Source organism: Drosophila persimilis, unplaced genomic scaffold (assembly GCF_003286085.1).
Source record: "Drosophila persimilis strain 14011-0111.01,24,50 unplaced genomic scaffold, DperRS2 tig00000002-arrow-pilon, whole genome shotgun sequence".
NCBI lineage: Eukaryota > Metazoa > Arthropoda > Insecta > Diptera > Drosophilidae > Drosophila > Drosophila persimilis.
Window position 1 is genome coordinate 9894743 of NW_020825289.1, and position 17427 is coordinate 9912169.

A 17427-nucleotide genomic window follows, 5' to 3' on the forward strand; every position below is an offset into this window, starting at 1 on the left:
GCCATTGAATGTAGCGGTATTTTGTCGAAATTTACAGTCTCAAGACGAGCACCGAGCCAGGCAAAGCTCATTGACCTCCACGGCGTAAGCGGCAGAGACTACCCTCCCCCTGCCCTTCCCCTTCCTCCTGTAACAAGTGTGTAATGAGATGGTGGAGTGGGAGGGTCGTGGCAGGAGGGAGAGGGGAGTGCTTAGCGGGAGCGGGAGCCAAGCTTCCGGGAATCTTTAGGCGGTTTTCTGATTTGATATCTTCCTCCTCATGTTCCCCTTTTTCCCGTGCACTTTCTGGGAATGTTTGATGGTTTTTGTGGAGATGGGGAGCCCTTTTTAATCTCCCCAGATGTGGTATTTGCTCGTATTATTGGCCAGCACGAAAGCGGGCAGAGAACCTTCAAGCATCAACGGACACTGCCGCAAATTTAATTGGAAGGAAATGGGGATTGTGCCTGACAGCCTGTTGATCCTGTTTGTGTTCGTCCTTAGGCGCTGATACGTGTGTATGTGTGAGTGTTTGTGGGGGTGGACGCCTTCTTGCGATTGGTCAATGGCTTCTATCCCTACAAAGGACGTCTCCTGCCATTGGCTGATTTTCTTATTTGCTTATAAACTCCTTCTCTCGCTGACTGGCCTGCTCTTTGTCCCCACCATAAGCCTGTTGCTTTTGTGCATACTCTTCTCGGGAGAGCTACTATCAAACACTAAACATGAAAATGATTTAAACTAAGAAAATACCATCTTAAATATTATGGTACTTCTGTATAAAATGTAGAATATATATTTGAATGTTTGAGCCATAAGATATCCACAGATACCAAAGGGCATCCAAAGTTCCCCCTGGGCGACCACATTTGTTTCGTTCTGCTTGGTATTATTTTCAGTCATATTAGGAAAATAACCATCCTGCTGTTTAATGACATTTTTATTGCGCAGATCGTCCTTCGTAGTGACAGCAGCAGCGCAACTAATTCTCGGGTATAAATAGGTCCTTTCTGCAGGCAACTCCATTCAGTTTCACTCCGAGTGCGGCCCCATTCGAGTCCTCTGCGAGTCCAACTCTTTCCTGTGTGTGAGTGTGTGTGTGTCCAGAGTGCTCTATAAAAGTGAAACATACACATATTCCAAATAAATAAAACATATACTACTGCTTAACTATAACTATATATTCGGATTCTATAAAATAATCGATCACAGATAATTCCGTGGTTTTTATATTCTCTGTCGTCTAATTGGTTAGAAAATGGGTTTGATTTACCAAAGCAATTCGTAACTTTGAAATTCATTGGAACATTTTAAGGATTAGTTACTTTTTAATAGTAGTTTAATACCATAAATGAACTAGGTACAAAAATAGCAAAGTTGAAGAAACATTAAAAATAGTAGAAAACCGCCACTTCAGGCCAGGTAGAGATATTATATGATCACTAGCAAAAACACTATTAAAGGTCATACAATACTTAAAAAAATCAATTGATTAAGATATTGGCAACGCAAATGCCGCGTGAAATTACGAAGTCACCAAGTCAAGGGCTTAGTTTTTAAAAAAGATATTCGGGGTATATTTCAAAACGCAAGTTTGAGGATTTGATCTACTCAGCCAGGCCTAAAACCTGAATGTTGTCTTATGTAATGTATGTACAAAATCACTGTCGCACACTGCTATTAGTAGAGTCCGAATGTGGGAAAGAAAGTTCTATAAATAGTTCTATAAGTGTTGTTTATAAATTAATGTGCCACAATCAGAATAACTATATTTATTTTAAGCTTCAAGATGAGATAGTTCTAGTGATGAATAATATCAGATTCGTCGCCATATTTATCTGCTAACTCCCCATTTATCTGACAGATACTTTGTTGCTGCTGCAGTCTGTGAAAAATTCAGCATTTCCAAACGCCGCATGAGCAGTTCTGATATCATGTTTTCTGCATTCTAAATGCATGACAAAATACAGTTGGGAAAATCAGACCAGCAGCCCCTCGATCCTCGATCCACGATCCACGATCCACACCGATCCAGATACACTCAGAGTACATCCAGTGCACGAGTCCAGATCGAGCAGATATAATTAATTTGCGGTATTTAAAGTATAATCAAGCTATGCGAATTACCAAGCATAAACAATTAGAGAGCGCTTTCCAATTTAAACGGAATTTTGTTGGGAATCCGTTTCGAGCCCTGTCCGAATACTGAATACTGCCGTGTGGCCGTGTGGGCGTGTGGCGGGTGGCGTGTTGGGGCTGGTATCATCTCCGCAATTAGGGGGCTCCGTGTGCTGACAACTTGTCAACACACACACACACACACTCCCGAATGTACCTGCGAACTGCATTATTTTGGAGCGAATCGCCTAATCGATTATTTTTGTGGTCGCCAAAAGGTCTATAAAAGAGGGCACAATCCCAGCTGCCTAGCCAACAACGACAGAGAACAAATATTTTCGCTGCCATAATTAAGTGGGTGAATTTTCTGGCCCTTCCAGCTCGAACCTCGTGTTTTCTCAGCTGGCAGCCTTTCCCAGAGCCCAGAGCCCAGGCTTTTCCACCGCTTTTCATTTCCAATCAGCCAGAAGCCCCACAACATCGGAAGTGTCCAAAGTTCCCATTTCATTATACTCGTACTGTTCTCTATCTTGTTTTTTGTGCTTTAGCAGCGGTCAGAGCGTTCCAATTTGGCATTTGAATCTGGCCCGAATCCCCAGAAAATGGAGCTTGCCTAGCCATTGCCCAGGGAGTGAGAAGCGTGAGAGAAAAGTCTAACAGGATTAGGCCAAACCCATAAGCACACAAGACAGATCCGACTCGGATACAGACCCAGATAGAGATACCAACGAACGGCATTTGCAGAATACGAGCAATTTACGTCAGCAAGGGTCAGACGAGACGAGCGATTGCACCATGGACTTTAAGGAATACCGTCAGCGGGGTAAGTTGAGAACTAAGTCCGGGCCATAAACTGCACAGCGGCAGCGGCGGATGTAAATCCGTTTCGGGGGCATATTTGATTTGTCCCAAGGGGATTTGTCCCAATCGTTTGTCTTCATTTAATGGCCCCTAACCGAATCCCCCGCATTGCCCCACACACAGGCAAGGAGATGGTCGACTATATAGCGGACTATCTGGAGAACATACGGGAGCGTCGAGTCTTTCCTGACGTCAGTCCGGGCTACATGCGCCAGCTACTGCCGGAGTCGGCCCCGATTGAGGGCGAGCCCTGGCCAAAGATATTCGACGACGTGGAGCGCATCGTCATGCCGGGCGTGACCCACTGGCAGTCGCCCCACATGCACGCCTACTTCCCGGCCCTCAACTCGATGCCCTCGCTGCTGGGCGATATGCTGGCGGACGCGATCAACTGTCTGGGCTTCACCTGGGCCAGCTCCCCGGCATGCACCGAGCTGGAGATCGTCGTGATGAATTGGCTGGGCAAGATGATCAACCTGCCGGACGAGTTCCTCCACCTGAGCAGCAGCGGCAGCAGCAAGGGCGGCGGTGTACTCCAAACGACGGCCAGCGAGGCCACGCTGGTCTGCCTGCTGGCCGGACGCACTCGGGCTATCCAGCGCTTCCACGAGCGCCATCCCGGCTACCAGGATGCCGAGATAAATGCCCGTCTGGTGGCCTACTGCTCGGACCAGGCCCACTCCAGCGTGGAGAAGGCGGCGTTGATTGGTGCGTGGCTCTAAGCAGCTTAGGCTTACTTTAGAGTTCTTCCCCTTCCTCTCACTCCCACTCTCACTCTCGTTCTGCCTGTCCACCCACACAGGACTCGTCCGTATGCGGTACATCGAGGCGGACGAGGAGCTCGCTATGCGCGGCAAACTGTTGCGCGAGGCCATCGAGGATGACGTTAAGCAGGGCCTGGTCCCCTTCTGGGTAAGTTGAAGTCTGTCAAAACTAATTGGCCAAGAATGCGGCGGCAGCTGATTGCCCAACTCCCACTGGAGCCAATTAATACATGTCAGCAGTTAACTGTCCGCCTGCCGTGGTTCTACGCTTCTACTTTCAGGTCTGCGCCACCCTCGGCACCACCGGCAGCTGCAGCTTCGACAATCTGGAGGAGGTGGGTGCTCTCTCTGCGGACCAATAATCTGTTTCCACTGACAAATTCCACTCCCACTCCTTAATTCCACCGCAGATCGGCCTGGTCTGTAGGGAGCACAACCTGTGGCTGCACGTCGACGCCGCCTACGCTGGGAGCGCGTTCATTTGCCCCGAGTTTCGCACCTGGCTGCGGGGCATCGAGCGGGCGGACTCGATTGCCTTCAACCCCTCCAAGTGGCTGATGGTGCACTTCGATGCCACCGCCCTGTGGGTGCGCGACAGCACGGCCTTGCATCGCACCTTCAACGTGGAACCGCTGTACCTGCAGCACGAGAACTCGGGCGTGGCCGTGGACTTCATGCACTGGCAGATACCCCTGAGCCGCCGCTTCCGCGCCCTGAAGGTGTGGTTCGTGCTGCGCTCGTACGGGATCAAGGGCCTGCAGCGCCACATCCGCGAGGGGGTACGCCTGGCGCAAAAGTTCGAGGCGCTCGTCCTGGCTGATCACCGCTTCGAGCTGCCAGCGAAGCGTCACCTCGGCCTGGTGGTGTTTCGCATTCGCGGCGACAACGAGCTCACAGAGAAGCTGCTGAAGCGACTGAACCATCGCGGGAAGCTGCACTGCATCCCCTCCTCGCTGAAGGGGCAGTATGTCATCCGATTCACCATCACCTCGACGCACACGACCCTCGACGACATCGTCAAGGACTGGATGGAGATCCGCCAGGTGGCCTCTATGGTGCTCGAGGAGATGAACATTACCATCTCGAATCGCGTCTATCTCAAGGGTAAACGCAAGTCCTTCCGCCTCTAGTGGAACCTAGTGGGGTTCAACCTCAGTTTCCCGAATCTATTCTGTTCTATTGCCTGCCTTTGTTCTTTTAGATTTTTTATGTTTTGAGTTCATGAGTTAATGCACTTCGATCCACCCAAAATCGATGATTTTCTTGAGAGATCTGGGACAATATAGGGGCACTGCTTGAGATTGTTCCTTGTAATGGGAATGATAATTCTAGTCCGTTTTATTCAAATGTGACCGGAATAGAATAATGGGTAGTCGTTGGGTAAATGGATGAATATGGTGGGAGAAGTACAGATACCAAAAAGGAGTATCTAGAAAAGCCTTAAACTAGTCTTTCGATCCTCTTAGTATCGTACTATTTTTCCTGCCATAGAACAGGCCTAGTCTAGTCCACTGCCCAGAGCCATCCCAATCATAGAAGCCAGTCCTACACGACATTCTTGACAGTACTCCGCCTTTTTCAATTGTGCTTCCGTAGACACCAAGGAGAAGAGCGAGGCCTTTGGCTCAAGCCTGCTGCTGTCGAACTCCCCAATGTCCCCCAAAGTGGTCAACGGTTCCTTCGCCGGCATATTCGACGCAGATGAGTTTCTGGCCAAGACCTATGCAGGCATTCGAATAGCGGTGAGTGGAGGCACAGGCCCACCAATGAAGATCCTTTAGTACAGATCTCATCCTCAACACAGCACCAGGAATCCCCATCGATGCGGCGACGCGTGCGTGGCATCCTCATGTCCGGCAAGCAGTTCTCGCTGGACTCCCACATGGATGTGGTGGTGCAGACCACCCTGGATGCCACCACCGGCGAGACCAACAGCACCACCAACTCGTATGGGAGGACCGCGGTGCGCGAGAACTCGGCCCAGGCCGGGGGCCAGCAGGCGAGCATCCGCGAGGACAACGAGGAGTCGACGGAAGGTATGAAGCCCAGGTAGCGTAGTCGCCAGTTAGATCTATTGCCAGTGCTCGGTAGCCATTTAGCCTCCCACTGCAGGAGCTAATCTTGTCCCATGGCTAACACATTCCAATCTTCTCCATCTCTGTGTAGACACTGAATTGCTGCAACTCTGCCGGACCAGCAGCGCCAACTCCAACTCCTACTCCCTGTCCACCTGCCCAAGCTGCAGCACCCACTCGACACCAACGAACCAGTTTCGACCCATTTCCTTGTTCCCGGATCCCAAACCGTTGCCATCCCCTTCTTCTACTCCTTCCAGCATAGGCCACAATGTCACCGTCTCCGTGGACACTCTTTTCGCACCCCTGACCCACGGCGACATGTACCACGGCAAGCGGTTCCTGGAGCCCGTCAGCAGCCTCATGGACAACAGCTCCTCCTTCACCAGCAGCGTCTTCCAAGTGCCCACCCCCATTACCACGCCTACCGACCTGGAGGACTTCGACTGGCCGGCCAAGACCTTCAGCCAACTGCTGCTTGAGCGCTACTCGAACGCATCCCAATCGCCGGGCGACTCCTCGACGGACAGCAGCAGCATCAGCTACCCCAGTGCAGATGGTGGTCTGGCCACGCCCACGCCCACAGGCACACCGAGGAGCAGCCTCAACGATCTGGCCTCGCCACTGCTCGGATCGTTTGCATCGCCCTCATCCCAGCTGATGCAATCGGCCCGAGGGGAATTGGAAGGAGATGGAGACGAAGGGGAAGGACCGGACTCCAGCGACTCGGATGCGACCATCTGCTCAGGGGCATCCTCGATGGAGTCGTTCTAGCTCTAGTTAGTAATAGTGTTAGTGTTTCTGTGTGTGTGTGTGTGTGTGAGCCTATGTGCGGGCATGTATTTGTAGGTGGGGGAGGGGGGACACTCATCGCTGCTGTGCAACCAATCAATAATGCAACCAATTGTAGTTCCAATCTCTATCAAAAACACGTAATATCCATATAATATCTATGCCTATGCTTATATCTATGTATATCTATTGTACTAGTATGATGCCTGAAATCCTGTGGAGCTGTTTCCGAATCCCAAGAACCAATTCCGCAGGGAGGCTATACATACGGATATGACACTTACTGTTCTAGTGTTTAAATCAATAAAATCTTCGCTCCATTCCGTCTTTTTTTCGCATTTATTTCACATAAGGCAAGGAGGGTATCTTCATCGCTGGACATAGCCATTGTGCGAAATTGTGTTTGTTTCTACTTCAAAAGTGATCATGTTTAGTTTTAACACAAAGTCACTATCCTATTTAGTCGTAGTGGTGTTCCCAAAAGCAGCAGTGATGCCGTCATCATCGTCAATAAAGTCTTCTGAAACCGGGCCTATGATGGGCTCGAAGTAACTTACAGCACGTTTGTCAATATTTTCCGTTGTGGTGGTGATGGGGCCCGCAACGAATTTTATAACGAGCTGCTGGAAGAACGTAAGCAGGAAGATGATGATGAAATCGTGGAAGAGGATGAGGGCGGCTAGTAGATAGTCATTGAGACGCATCTCCGCATATCGGCCGCCATTGATTGTCTGAGCGTGGTACATCACGAACTGCGAGAAAAAGAGCGAGAGAAAATCTTCGAGTGATTGGAAATCTTACTTGGGTCGGGATTTAGATATAGATTTAACCTACCAACAGCACAACGATTGTGATGAAGACCTGATAGACAATGAACGTGTTTGGCATCTTGACCAGAATGCTGATCATAGCGAAAAAGACGGTGATGATCAGGAAGATGAATGCCAAGACAAACAATATCACGACATCTAGCGTCAGGTCGTGCTGCGGAAGAGAAGATGCCTTCAGAGGAGAGGGTTTCCTCCGTATAAGGGTGTTTACCGGTATAATCGATCCGATTAGTATGAACACGAACAGGAGGAACACGCAGAAAAAGAACCACACGACCATTTCCAGCCAATGGGTGAGTGCCGCCAGGGTGAAAATTCCGACAATCACGAACTCCACCTTTGAAGGGTGCACACTAGTAAACTGTTGATCGGCCGCAGGATCAGGATCAGATGTACTCACTATTAGCAGGCAGATTAGCCAGTTCAGGCAGGTGACGGCGCGTAACTTCTCAAAGAATATGAAAGCGGTGACCAAGACCATGGCCACAAAAAAGAAAATCAGGCTGATCCAGTAGAACTTGATGAAAACGGCATTTATATCCGCTCTAAAAGTGAAGCAGTAGATTCAGTGCCAATGCTAATGCCCCCTCCTCAGAAGCGCCACTCACATAATGGAGACAAGCGCCCATTGGATCAAGGCCACCAAAAGCCACATCAGCGTCAGCGTATAGGACACGCAGGCAAACTTCCTCCTTTCCCTTTGGTACTCCCGAAGTCTCGTTCTACGCCCTTCCATAATCCAACTGTGGTATAAGTCCTAGTGGTTGGAAATGAGTATAGTATGTGGTATTCTACGGACAGAATCACTGAACACAATGCTGTCCAACATTAACGGAGAACTCAAGGCTAATTTGATTTATAGAAAAACCAAGGAGAAGGGAAACTGGGAGTAGCTAGGAAGTAGTCTGTCCCGCTACAAATGACCGATGTTGTTATCTGCTAAAAAATAAAAGGGCATACACTACCGTAGACAACACTCCGACCACCAGTCTACTCAAGGGGATGAGATCGGTGCGGCCCGGCATATCGTACTCTACGTTGCTCAGTTGGCTTACCGTTTTCTGCGATTGGTTTTTATTATTTTGTACTTAAATTTTTATGTAAAGCGAATCCAGCAACACCAGACCGTCTCCAGCTATGGAGCAGACCGGAGATGCCGACGAACGGACAAAGAAAATACTGTGCCAGACATACAAGGTGACCATCATTATGCTGATCATTGGACAGATACAGGTTTCGATTTTCATGGAAATGTGAGTGGAGTTAGGGATTCGGGGGTCGGGATCAGTGCTCCGTCTTATTTCGATCTTCCACCCCGCAGAAAGGCCGTGAAGAGATTCCTCGAAGAGCACTATTATTTCAGCCTGCTGCAGTTCTTCGTCAGCTTCATATCCATACAATTGTACGTGTTCTTTTACCACATGATCGTGCAAAAGTCCTCCTGGAAGCGCATACTGGCCGGCGTCTGGACGGTGAGTCATCTGATCGGTGCGCGGCGATCCATCTTTTTGGCCAGGAACCCAACTAACAGTCCCCGTATCACTACAGTTCGAGGTAAATACCATATCTATCATGAAACCCGCAAAGACGGCGCCATATATTAGCTTAATCATCTCCGTTGCGCTCACCTTCATCGTCATGGCCATCAGTCTGTGCTACGGAAACTTGGCGGTGCGCCATAGGCGTGGTCTCTTCGTAAGTGCTCCCAGGGAGCCACGACTCGTACTGATCCCTCCTGACCTCATGCTAGGTATCACGTCACAATGTGATCCGGTGGAGCGAACGTCTATTTGTCCTCACCAGCTTTGGCATCATCGTGTGCGCCGAAATGAAGCGAATTACCATCGAGTTCGTGACCCTTCTCGTCTACACCACTCTGTCGAACATTGTAAGATCTACTAATCCTCCTGGCCGCTGTAGCTCGTTACCTCTATCTGCCTTAATCATCTGCAGTTTGTGGTGATATTTGCCGCCTCAATAAGGAAACCGAACTTCTATCACTACGAGCCCAAGGGAGACCACATACTCATCGGCCAGCTGTATTACCTGAACTTCTATGCCCTCTACATGGGCTATGTGTGGACGACAGCCTCCTGGTTCGAGATAATGGATTGGAATGTCAAGCTCACAGATTTATTTAAATAAGTCACAGTGTCACAGTCACACACACCGGTCACGCGGCTCTCATCACCAGAAAATGTTCTGAATCGATGTACGCCAATCCGGAGCATGCGCCGACTATCGGAACAGCTGGGCCAGCGGATTGTCGTGGTGTTTACATCGTCCTGCCCTGTCGCATCGCATCGTGCACAGTTTCTATGTATATTGCACTTGGCCCGGTTGCAATCAGCACGGCTCGGAACATAACAGAACGGTTCGGTTGTTTGAGTGGTTCGTGTGCACGTGCGCGTCCGTCGCCATAAAATCAATACATATTTTCTAACCAACGCGCGTTTTACATTAAAAAGTAAATAAATGGCTTTCAACGTGAGAGTTTTCTTCGAATCTTCGGGGTGCTTGAGGTTTTGTAAAGTGTATGTGGCATAGTGTATTTCCAATTATACGATATACAAATACATATACAGAGCTACGCATATTACATACACCCTACACACAGACCTCAGGTCTGGGTTACAATACGTGAAAAATGTTTGTTTAACACTAGGTTTTAATAATTACATCCTGGTTAAATATATGTATGTTTAGATAGTGTTCCTTTTGATTTTCCTCTCTTCATTTCTATTTGAATTAACTTTTATTTGCGCGATTTGGCCAAAGCGAAGGCCACACTGTCCATGTCCATGCCCCTGATGTGTTGGTCCATTTTGGTTTCCTGTGTTCCATATCTGTGCTTTCTGGTTAGTGAATGGAGCGCGACCTTAGTGAGGGGGTGTTTCCGTAACGGTCTTGGGTTCGGTAATGGACTTGGCTCCTCCACCGCTGCTGCCACTGCTTTCTGGCCAGACCGAGACTGAAAGGGAGGGCACAATTAGTCAACAGAACTGGCATTCCGAGCATCAGAAAATTCAACAAGTTATCTAATCCTGAATTGGGTCATCCTGCACAAAGTAAAAAAATACCCTATATACTAGAACTAGAAAGGTATCATCGGATGGACGTATACGTATACGTATACGTTAACACTTAGGCAAAACAATTGCTCCTATTGCCACTATTTTCTATATATGTTCTATATTCTTCTACAACATTGTGATCTAATCCGATAATAGCCATTGCACGCTATAAATATACGAGTTTACCTTAGAAATATTGCATTGCATTAGAACGAAGTATATGTGTGTATGTATCTATAGTTGATGGGGTCAAAGGTTATTCGTTCCGTACGATGTAAACCATCGTACGAGTAAGAGTGTGAAAACACTTTTCTGCCACCCTTCGCCCTTCTAACATTATTACTCTTATTACCAAAGTGGTGTGATGACTTCTCAAAAGAACACATCCCTGCCGTGAACTGAAAATCGTACATATATGGTTTCCACACATAGACATGAGCTAATCTACACATTATAAACTAAACAAATATGATAATTAACACTTGAGGGACGAGGCGCAATTTACCTTTAGTTTTTTGGAGTTTCTTAGCTTAATATAATATACAATATACATGCATACATCTACACTGTACACGTGCGTGTGTGTGTATATAATGACATAAATGAAACCTTAACTTTGTTGTACATATAGAAAACGGAATTTTATAATTTTTGTGTATGTTTTGATCAATTGAAAAGCGACACTGCAAGTAGAAACAGAAAGGGACAACGATTCGTCATCAGTTAGGGCTCGGCATATCTATCATACATATCAATCATCGAGTTAGTTAGCATTGAAAGATCCATTGAAACTTGGGTTATGTGCAGAACCGCAACCACAGATTGGAAAATAGACAGACGCGTTGCAGGGCGTTGGCAATACAAAGCTTAAAGCTAGCATCAGTAACATAAGCTAGATAGTTCTTAGGCCTAAGCAAAAAACCACAACCGTTGCCCGAAGCCAAAAGCCCAAAAGCATAAGCAGATCAGTGCGGAACTTACCTAGGACGATTATGAGCAGTACCACTGCGATCACTCCGAGAATGATCATCATCTTCATGTTGGCCCACCATTGCTTGCGCTTCAGCTTGCCCGCCTGCTGCTCGAACTGAGAGGCACCCTGCTCCAGTTGGTCGGCGCGCTCGCCCAGCTCCGAGAGTTTCTGGTCCCGCTCCAGCACTTTCTCCACGTTGACGCGCATTATGCCCACCACCTCGTCCACTTTGGCCTGTGTCTGCTGCAGGCGCTTCTGGGCCGCGGCATTGTTGTTGCTATTGTTCGTGTCGGCGAAGTTGTTGTTGTAGGCGTTTGGCGGCGGCGGAAGTATAGGAAAACTGTACAATATTATGCGTGTGGTGGGGGAGATGCTTACGTATACACGGAAAATCATCCAGCCGGCATCGTACAAATGCAAGTCAGTCGCTGAGGGCCATTCTGAATACCACTTCCCGCATACGGGTAGCCAGCTCCCTTACATATCAATTAATCAGTGACCAGTGACGTCACATCAATGGCTTCCCTTCCCGCAAATCCGCCTTGCATTTGTACGACGATTCAGGTAGCTTCCGTGGATATTTCAATTTGAGGGCCCACTTACTCGTTTGCGTTGGAGCCGGATGGTGAGGGGGCTTCGTTGTTCTCCATTGTGGAAATTCTGTTCAAAAAGTAGCAAGGAAATAGGAGTTAATAGATGTCTTATTGCTTATTTTAGCCACAATGCAATTTCCAACACATGCACACAAACACGCACAAAGACTGCGATTAAATTTGCCCAACCAAAAAACAAATCCAGAGCACTGACACACACCTTATCTACCGAATGAATAGCCGCTGCTTGTTGGCCTATGAATCATTCCAGTTCCACGGCCGCAGCTAGCGAAAAAAAATGCCATCACCCCGCACCAGCCAAAGAAAGAACTTGTTGCATGCCCTACGCACACATTGTTTCCCTCTGAGCAATCCATACCGCCACCCATGCACTTACCTGACAATGTTACTGAAGAAATACTGCTTTTAATGCACAGAAAAACCTCTCTCTTGCTATTTTTTTAGCAAAATTTCAGATTTTGAGTTAAAAAATTAAAAAATTTCAAGCTTGTGATGATTAGAGCCAGTGTGACCGCGGATATACCAGAATATACCGTCTCACTTTAAAAATATACCGTAAATATACTGACGAATTCAAGTTCTTTTTACATATTCCTCGATTTTGATATTCCGTCGAATATTACTAGCTATATAGAACATTTAGCCGTGCCCACATAATTTTAGCCCATTGATGAATCAATTTTCTACTTAACTGGCTTATTTTTATTACTTGCTTTTATTGTATTTTGACTAAAACAAGGTTTAAACAAAATAGTTCAACAAGAAAACAGTCACTAAAGCCCTAGTATAGGCCTTTGTATACCCTATTTTGTTAATTTTATATGAAGATGAAATGTGATTTATTAAGACCTTTTCTCAAATTGATATTCTTTAGACATATTCGAGTACATTATTGGTATCTCGTGTATATTTATGTCGATCCTGATACCTACTGAGCCTTGGAAGACAAACGTATTCACAATTCTATATCATCCATTTCCCCCAGGGTATGTGTGCATGGAATTAGCAACATGTTTGTGTATGGAATGAGACTCATTGTTGCAAAAGCTAAACTGCGGCGAATCGGGTATTGCCTATATTTCAAGCTATAGATGCCCACTTAGCTTTATCCCATAGATAAATGCATTTTCTACAAGATTGCTTCTTTTAATTACCTTAATGTATTTTATTTTGACCAAAAAACGGATTTCAAATAAATGTTGCTGCAACAGTGTGTATGGAATGCGCAACATTGTGTATGGAACGAGACTCATTGTTGCTAAAGCGAAACTGCGGCGAACTGGGGCGAACTGCGGCGAATTAAAAAAAAACGACCAATTCCTCATATTCTTTGTTCCGTTGAATAATACTATTTATATAGAACATTTAGCCATGCCCACTCAATTTTATACTTTTGATGAATAAATTCTATACATGATTGGCCTATTCGAAATACTTGCATTTATTGGATTTTTATATAAAATTGAAAATTAAATTAATAGATGACAAAAATACCATTTAGCACTAAAAAACACCACATGGGAGCGCGGCGAAAACCAGTTTCTACAGTATGACCCTCAAAATACAAAATATACCGAGTGGTGCGCGCCAAATCGAACTTTTTTGAATGTGATCGACAAGGATTTAAATGTTGTCAACCGGGCCTTTATCTATGCCCACATAATTTTATACGATTTATGAATCAATTTTCTACTTAACTGGCCAGTTTTTAGTCCTTGCTTTTATTGTATTTTTGGCTAAAACAACGCAATAACAAAGTAGTTCAACAAAAAAAAACAGTCCCAATGTTGCTGGTATCTTAAGATATTACGCGTGTATATGCCTTTGTACACCCTATTTCGATAATTTCATATGAAGATAAAACGTAATTTATAAAGACCTTTTCTCAAATCGATATTCTTTAGACATATTCATGTATATTATTAGTATCTTGTATATATTTATCTCGATCCTGATGCCTACGGAGCTTGGGATGACAAACATTTTCTCAATTCTATAATGTCCTTTTCCCTAGGGTATGACAATTAATGTTGCTGGTAATCATTGTTGTCAACCGGTTATTCACCAATAACTCGTTTATTATCTTCTGTCGAATATTCCCAGCTATATAGATCTCTCAGTTTTTCCCAGATAATTATATATGATTGATGGATCAATTTTGATCACTATTTACTACTTTTAAGTACTTGCATGTGTTTTGTTTTGACATAAACACGGTTTCAACAAAAATGTACAACAGTCGCAGTGGTGTGACGTCATTTTTGGATCCAAAAATAATAATTATTCAATAAAAATCAAGAATAATAATTATACAATAAAAATCAAAAACAAAAATTCAATACAAATCAGGAATAATAATTATAATAATATTTATACAATAAAAATCAAAAATAATAATAATTCCATAAAAATCAAGGATAATAATTATGCAATACAAATCAAAATTATATTCCTCGATTTTGATATTCGTTTGCATATAAAAAGCCAACTCAGCCCTTAGCACTTAAATTTGACCGACTGATGAATCCAACTTCTAAGAGATCGACCATTTTTAGAACTATTTTTTTTTTTTATTTTTCCTACATAGATTTTTTGTGGAGTTTAATTAATTAATGTAAAATTACTGTTTTCCAAGCTGCGTTCAAACCTTCGAAATCAGATTGTTCAGACTGAAAATTATTCAATTCAAAATGTGCGCCGATACGTATTTATCGAAACGTAGATCGAAAGTTTAGTGAAATTATGCAGCACTTCTTTGGCATCAGTGTGTACACACTCTAATTCATTGCCTATTTTCATTAACGGATTTTTAAATTTTCTTGCAGTCGCAATAACTGAAGGGGAACGGAACTATGGAAAATGCATAGCTCGCTCGCCTCCCGCTTGGTAGTGCGTCTCCTGCTGCTGTTCGTCCTGGTCAGTGCCGTGTCGATTGTAATACTGACCAAATGCGGCATAGACGAGCTCACGGCTCAGGAGGCGCTGCACCATCATCCCAGCGAAACCAGTGGCCCCAGTTATGTCCTGGGCGGCGACCGTGAGGCGGAGATTGAGCGCCTGAAGCATGAGGTGCTCACCCTGCGTGCTCAAATCGTCATTCTTCAGAACAATCGGAGTGGCCACGGTGGAGCGGCCTCCAATGGCAGCCACCATCTGCCAGAGACCACTGTGGGGCCGCCCTTGCCCCCACTGACGCACCACAGCTACGACTGCAGCAGCTACATCCGGAAGCAGGTGGGTGCCGCCGAGATCCTGCACGGCCTGCCCCTGAACAACGAGTACGAGCTGATTCCCTTCAACCACTTCACCTTCACTCGCGTATTCCCCATCGACCTGGGCCTAGGCAAGCGGGTGGTTGAGAAGCCTATTGGCTATCGCCGCCGTGACCTCATTGGGGCGGTCAACAAGGCGCTGGAAAGCCTCAACCGCAACCATTCAGCACGGGTGCGTGCCAAGGCAGCTGGAGTGGGAGCTGCATTGGACGTGATCAAGTACACGCTGGACGACTTCATTGAGGGCATCTACCGCACCGAGCCCACGACGGGCACCCAGTACGAGCTCTACTTCCAGAGCGTAAAGCACCACACGAGTCCCGTGCGCCGGGCCCTGGTTATGCGCCCGTTCGCCCCCCTCCAGACGGTGCAGTTGTCGGAGACTCCGGCCAGCCGCAGCCCCAGCTCCAGTCCGGCCGTAATCCATGTTATAGTGCCGCTGGCCGGTCGGCTGCACAGCTTCCGTAGTTTTTTGCAGATGTTCGCTAGTCTAGGGGATCGGCATCTCGAGCTGATCGTCGTGTACTTTGGCGACAGTGGGCTAGCGCAGGCCAGGCAGATGGCCGAGTTGTCAGAGAGAACACAGTTCCTCGCCCTGAACGAGACCTTCAGCAGAGGTAAGTAATGCGATTCCCCCAGCCATTCGGCCACTCATTCAGTTTGTCCCATCTTTCAGCAAAGGCCCTGAGGCTGGGGGCGGAGCACATTGTATCCCCATCGCCAGCGGAGGATGTGCTGCTCTTCATGTGCGACGTGGACATCATGTTCACGGCCAGGTTCCTGGAGCGCTGTCGCTGGAATGCCGCGCCCGGCAAGAAGGTAGGTGTCGTGGTCCACAATGGAGCTCCAAGCAGATCTGTAATGATCTCCCTGCCCTCTCAGGTGTACTATCCGGTGGTTTTCAGTCTGTATAACCCGCACGTGGTGTACACGCTCCAGGGCAAGCCGCTGCCCAGCGAGGAAGAGCAGCTGGTCATCTCCAAGGACACTGGGTTCTGGAGGGACTTTGGCTACGGCATGACCTGCCAGTACCGCTCAAACTTCCTTCAGATACGCGGCTTCGACGAGGAGGAGATCGTCGGCTGGGGCGGCGAGGACGTGATGCTCTACCGCAAGTACATTCGATCGAAGATTAAGATCATCAGGGCCACCGATCCGGGCATCTTCCACCGCTGGCACACCAAGGTAACCTTTCGCCATCCCTCATCTCTATCGATATTCTAAGCTGCTCTCTACCTTTGCATTCCCGACAGGTCTGTGCCAGCTCGCTGACTGCCGACCAGTACCGCGCCTGCATCCGATCGCGGGCTTTGAACGAGGCCTCCCATGCCCAGCTCGGCTTCCTGGCCTTCCGGGATGACATAGCCGCCGCCAATGCGGCCAAGCTGCAGTCGTGATACATTTACATTTCCCAAGCGATTTCCCTTGTCCTGGGGCTGCTACTTAATCAACCTAAGGCATACACTCTGTAAAAAAGGCCAGTGTGGAAAATCCCATACTTATGGAACCTTTAAGTCTGCAAAGTGTATTCCTAAGTAGTCCAGTTATGATCATATTTGGATCATATAAATCCACAAGAAAACTTATAGGATCGGGAATGCTTCCTTCTCCGCGTATCCCCTAATTATTGCATTGTGCTGTACACGCATACATGAATACAAATATGTAAAACTGGAGACAATAACTCGTATTTAGCGAAATCGTTGACTTAGCTTAATTGTTGATCTTGTTGTTGCGCCCTCGAGAGTGCCACACACCCACACACAAACAAACACACACACACACACATCACAAATTGTTCTTCCATGAAGCAAACTAGATGCAATCTCCAAAGCCCCAAGATATTTACCATATCGAATCCGTATCTCATGTACTTTGTAACTTAAACTGAGCCCTAAACAGATCTGCCAGAGTGCTGCCCGCTTTGTAAAAACTAAATTAAATCGTTTAATTAAACTTGTCGCCTGGTTGTTGGCTGGTTTTTGTTTTTTCGGCTGGTCGTTCGCTCCATTCCATGGCTGGGGGATGTCGAAGCCAACGACCTCCACATGGGGTTCAGTGAGCACGCATATGAA

At 46.8% G+C, this 17427-nt stretch overlaps 5 protein-coding genes across 11 annotated transcripts; 3 read left to right on the plus strand and 2 right to left on the minus strand.

Moving 5' to 3' along the window:
• Positions 1-2496: 2496 nt before the first annotated feature.
• On the plus strand, positions 2497-6916 carry LOC6590521 (histidine decarboxylase). Of its 2 annotated transcripts, none has more exons than XM_026986769.1 (8): positions 2497-2920; positions 3082-3666; positions 3761-3870; positions 4004-4057; positions 4133-4826; positions 5319-5464; positions 5527-5771; positions 5889-5954. In XM_026986769.1, exons 1-8 carry the CDS (start codon positions 2893-2895, stop codon positions 5893-5895), a joined length of 1869 nt encoding a protein of 622 aa, XP_026842570.1. In that variant the 5' UTR covers positions 2497-2892; the 3' UTR covers positions 5896-5954. The 2 variants fall into 2 exon arrangements, with proteins under 2 accessions (XP_026842570.1, XP_002016450.1); XM_002016414.2 differs by having other exon boundaries at positions 2502-2920; positions 5527-5758; positions 5889-6916.
• Positions 6917-6919: 3 nt separating this feature from the next.
• Positions 6920-8221, minus strand: LOC6590522. Its single transcript, XM_002016415.2, has 5 exons — positions 8028-8221; positions 7820-7964; positions 7631-7756; positions 7424-7573; positions 6920-7341 (listed from the first exon to the last, which is right to left on the minus strand). The coding sequence occupies exons 1-5, from the start codon at positions 8153-8155 to the stop codon at positions 7045-7047; spliced, it is 846 nt and encodes a 281-aa protein (XP_002016451.2). The 5' UTR covers positions 8156-8221; the 3' UTR covers positions 6920-7044.
• Positions 8222-8524: 303 nt separating this feature from the next.
• Positions 8525-9910, plus strand: LOC6590523. 2 transcript variants are annotated; one of them, XM_002016416.2, is made up of 5 exons: positions 8525-8672; positions 8741-8891; positions 8968-9114; positions 9170-9307; positions 9373-9910. In XM_002016416.2, the coding sequence occupies exons 1-5, from the start codon at positions 8557-8559 to the stop codon at positions 9562-9564; spliced, it is 744 nt and encodes a 247-aa protein (XP_002016452.2). In that variant the 5' UTR covers positions 8525-8556; the 3' UTR covers positions 9565-9910. The 2 variants fall into 2 exon arrangements, with proteins under 2 accessions (XP_002016452.2, XP_026842574.1); XM_026986773.1 differs by lacking the exon at positions 8525-8672 and having other exon boundaries at positions 8873-8907.
• Positions 9826-17308, plus strand: LOC6590525 (chondroitin sulfate N-acetylgalactosaminyltransferase 1). 2 transcript variants are annotated; one of them, XM_026986771.1, is made up of 5 exons: positions 9826-9886; positions 14906-15969; positions 16029-16171; positions 16235-16537; positions 16606-17308. In XM_026986771.1, exons 2-5 carry the CDS (start codon positions 14940-14942, stop codon positions 16747-16749), a joined length of 1620 nt encoding a protein of 539 aa, XP_026842572.1. In that variant the 5' UTR covers positions 9826-9886; positions 14906-14939; the 3' UTR covers positions 16750-17308. The 2 variants fall into 2 exon arrangements, with proteins under 2 accessions (XP_026842572.1, XP_002016454.1); XM_002016418.2 differs by lacking the exon at positions 9826-9886 and adding an exon at positions 9892-9953.
• Positions 9937-12533, minus strand: LOC6590524 (synaptobrevin). Of its 4 annotated transcripts, XR_003408531.1 has the most exons (5): positions 12457-12533; positions 12070-12126; positions 11475-11806; positions 10999-11176; positions 10328-10390 (listed from the first exon to the last, which is right to left on the minus strand). XR_003408531.1 is itself a non-coding variant. In XM_026986774.1 (4 exons), exons 2-4 carry the CDS (start codon positions 12114-12116, stop codon positions 10299-10301), a joined length of 471 nt encoding a protein of 156 aa, XP_026842575.1. In that variant the 5' UTR covers positions 12117-12126; positions 12457-12532; the 3' UTR covers positions 9937-10298. The 4 variants fall into 4 exon arrangements, 3 of the variants coding, with proteins under 3 accessions (XP_026842575.1, XP_026842577.1, XP_026842576.1); XM_026986774.1 differs by lacking the exon at positions 10999-11176 and having other exon boundaries at positions 9937-10390; positions 12457-12532; XM_026986776.1 differs by lacking the exon at positions 10999-11176 and having other exon boundaries at positions 9937-10390; positions 11475-11743; positions 12457-12531.
• Positions 17309-17427: the final 119 nt, after the last annotated feature.

What these genes read in the sequence shown, in the direction of transcription:
- LOC6590524 (XM_026986774.1), bottom strand. Translation starts at nt 12,116, where the DNA reads ATGGAGAACAACGAAGCCCCCTCACCATCCGGCTCCAACGCAAACGA. An exon ending in TCCGGCTCCAACGCAAACGA is followed by an intron (nt 11,807 to 12,069) that starts GTAAGTGGGCCC and finishes AATATTGTACAG; the next exon opens with TTTTCCTATACTTCCGCCGC. An exon ending in ACTGCTCATAATCGTCCTAG is followed by an intron (nt 10,391 to 11,474) that starts GTAAGTTCCGCA and finishes CCTCCCTTTCAG; the next exon opens with TCTCGGTCTGGCCAGAAAGC.
- LOC6590521 (XM_002016414.2), top strand. Translation starts at nt 2,893, where the DNA reads ATGGACTTTAAGGAATACCGTCAGCGGG. An exon ending in GCTTCGACAATCTGGAGGAG is followed by an intron (nt 4,058 to 4,132) that starts GTGGGTGCTCTC and finishes ATTCCACCGCAG; the next exon opens with ATCGGCCTGGTCTGTAGGGA. An exon ending in GAATCGCGTCTATCTCAAGG is followed by an intron (nt 4,827 to 5,318) that starts GTAAACGCAAGT and finishes GTGCTTCCGTAG; the next exon opens with ACACCAAGGAGAAGAGCGAG.
- LOC6590525 (XM_026986771.1), top strand. Translation starts at nt 14,940, where the DNA reads ATGCATAGCTCGCTCGCCTCCCGCTTGGTAGTGCGTCTCCTGCTGCTG. An exon ending in GAACGAGACCTTCAGCAGAG is followed by an intron (nt 15,970 to 16,028) that starts GTAAGTAATGCG and finishes CCCATCTTTCAG; the next exon opens with CAAAGGCCCTGAGGCTGGGG. An exon ending in TCCACCGCTGGCACACCAAG is followed by an intron (nt 16,538 to 16,605) that starts GTAACCTTTCGC and finishes CATTCCCGACAG; the next exon opens with GTCTGTGCCAGCTCGCTGAC.
- LOC6590522 (XM_002016415.2), bottom strand. Translation starts at nt 8,155, where the DNA reads ATGGAAGGGCGTAGAACGAGACTTCGGGAGTACCAAAGGGAAAGGAGG. An exon ending in TAATCGGATCGATTATACCG is followed by an intron (nt 7,574 to 7,630) that starts GTAAACACCCTT and finishes TCTCTTCCGCAG; the next exon opens with CACGACCTGACGCTAGATGT. An exon ending in TCACAATCGTTGTGCTGTTG is followed by an intron (nt 7,342 to 7,423) that starts GTAGGTTAAATC and finishes TTTTTCTCGCAG; the next exon opens with TTCGTGATGTACCACGCTCA.
- LOC6590523 (XM_002016416.2), top strand. Translation starts at nt 8,557, where the DNA reads ATGGAGCAGACCGGAGATGCCGACGAACGGACAAAGAAAATACTGTGC. An exon ending in TACTGGCCGGCGTCTGGACG is followed by an intron (nt 8,892 to 8,967) that starts GTGAGTCATCTG and finishes GTATCACTACAG; the next exon opens with TTCGAGGTAAATACCATATC. An exon ending in GCCATAGGCGTGGTCTCTTC is followed by an intron (nt 9,115 to 9,169) that starts GTAAGTGCTCCC and finishes ACCTCATGCTAG; the next exon opens with GTATCACGTCACAATGTGAT.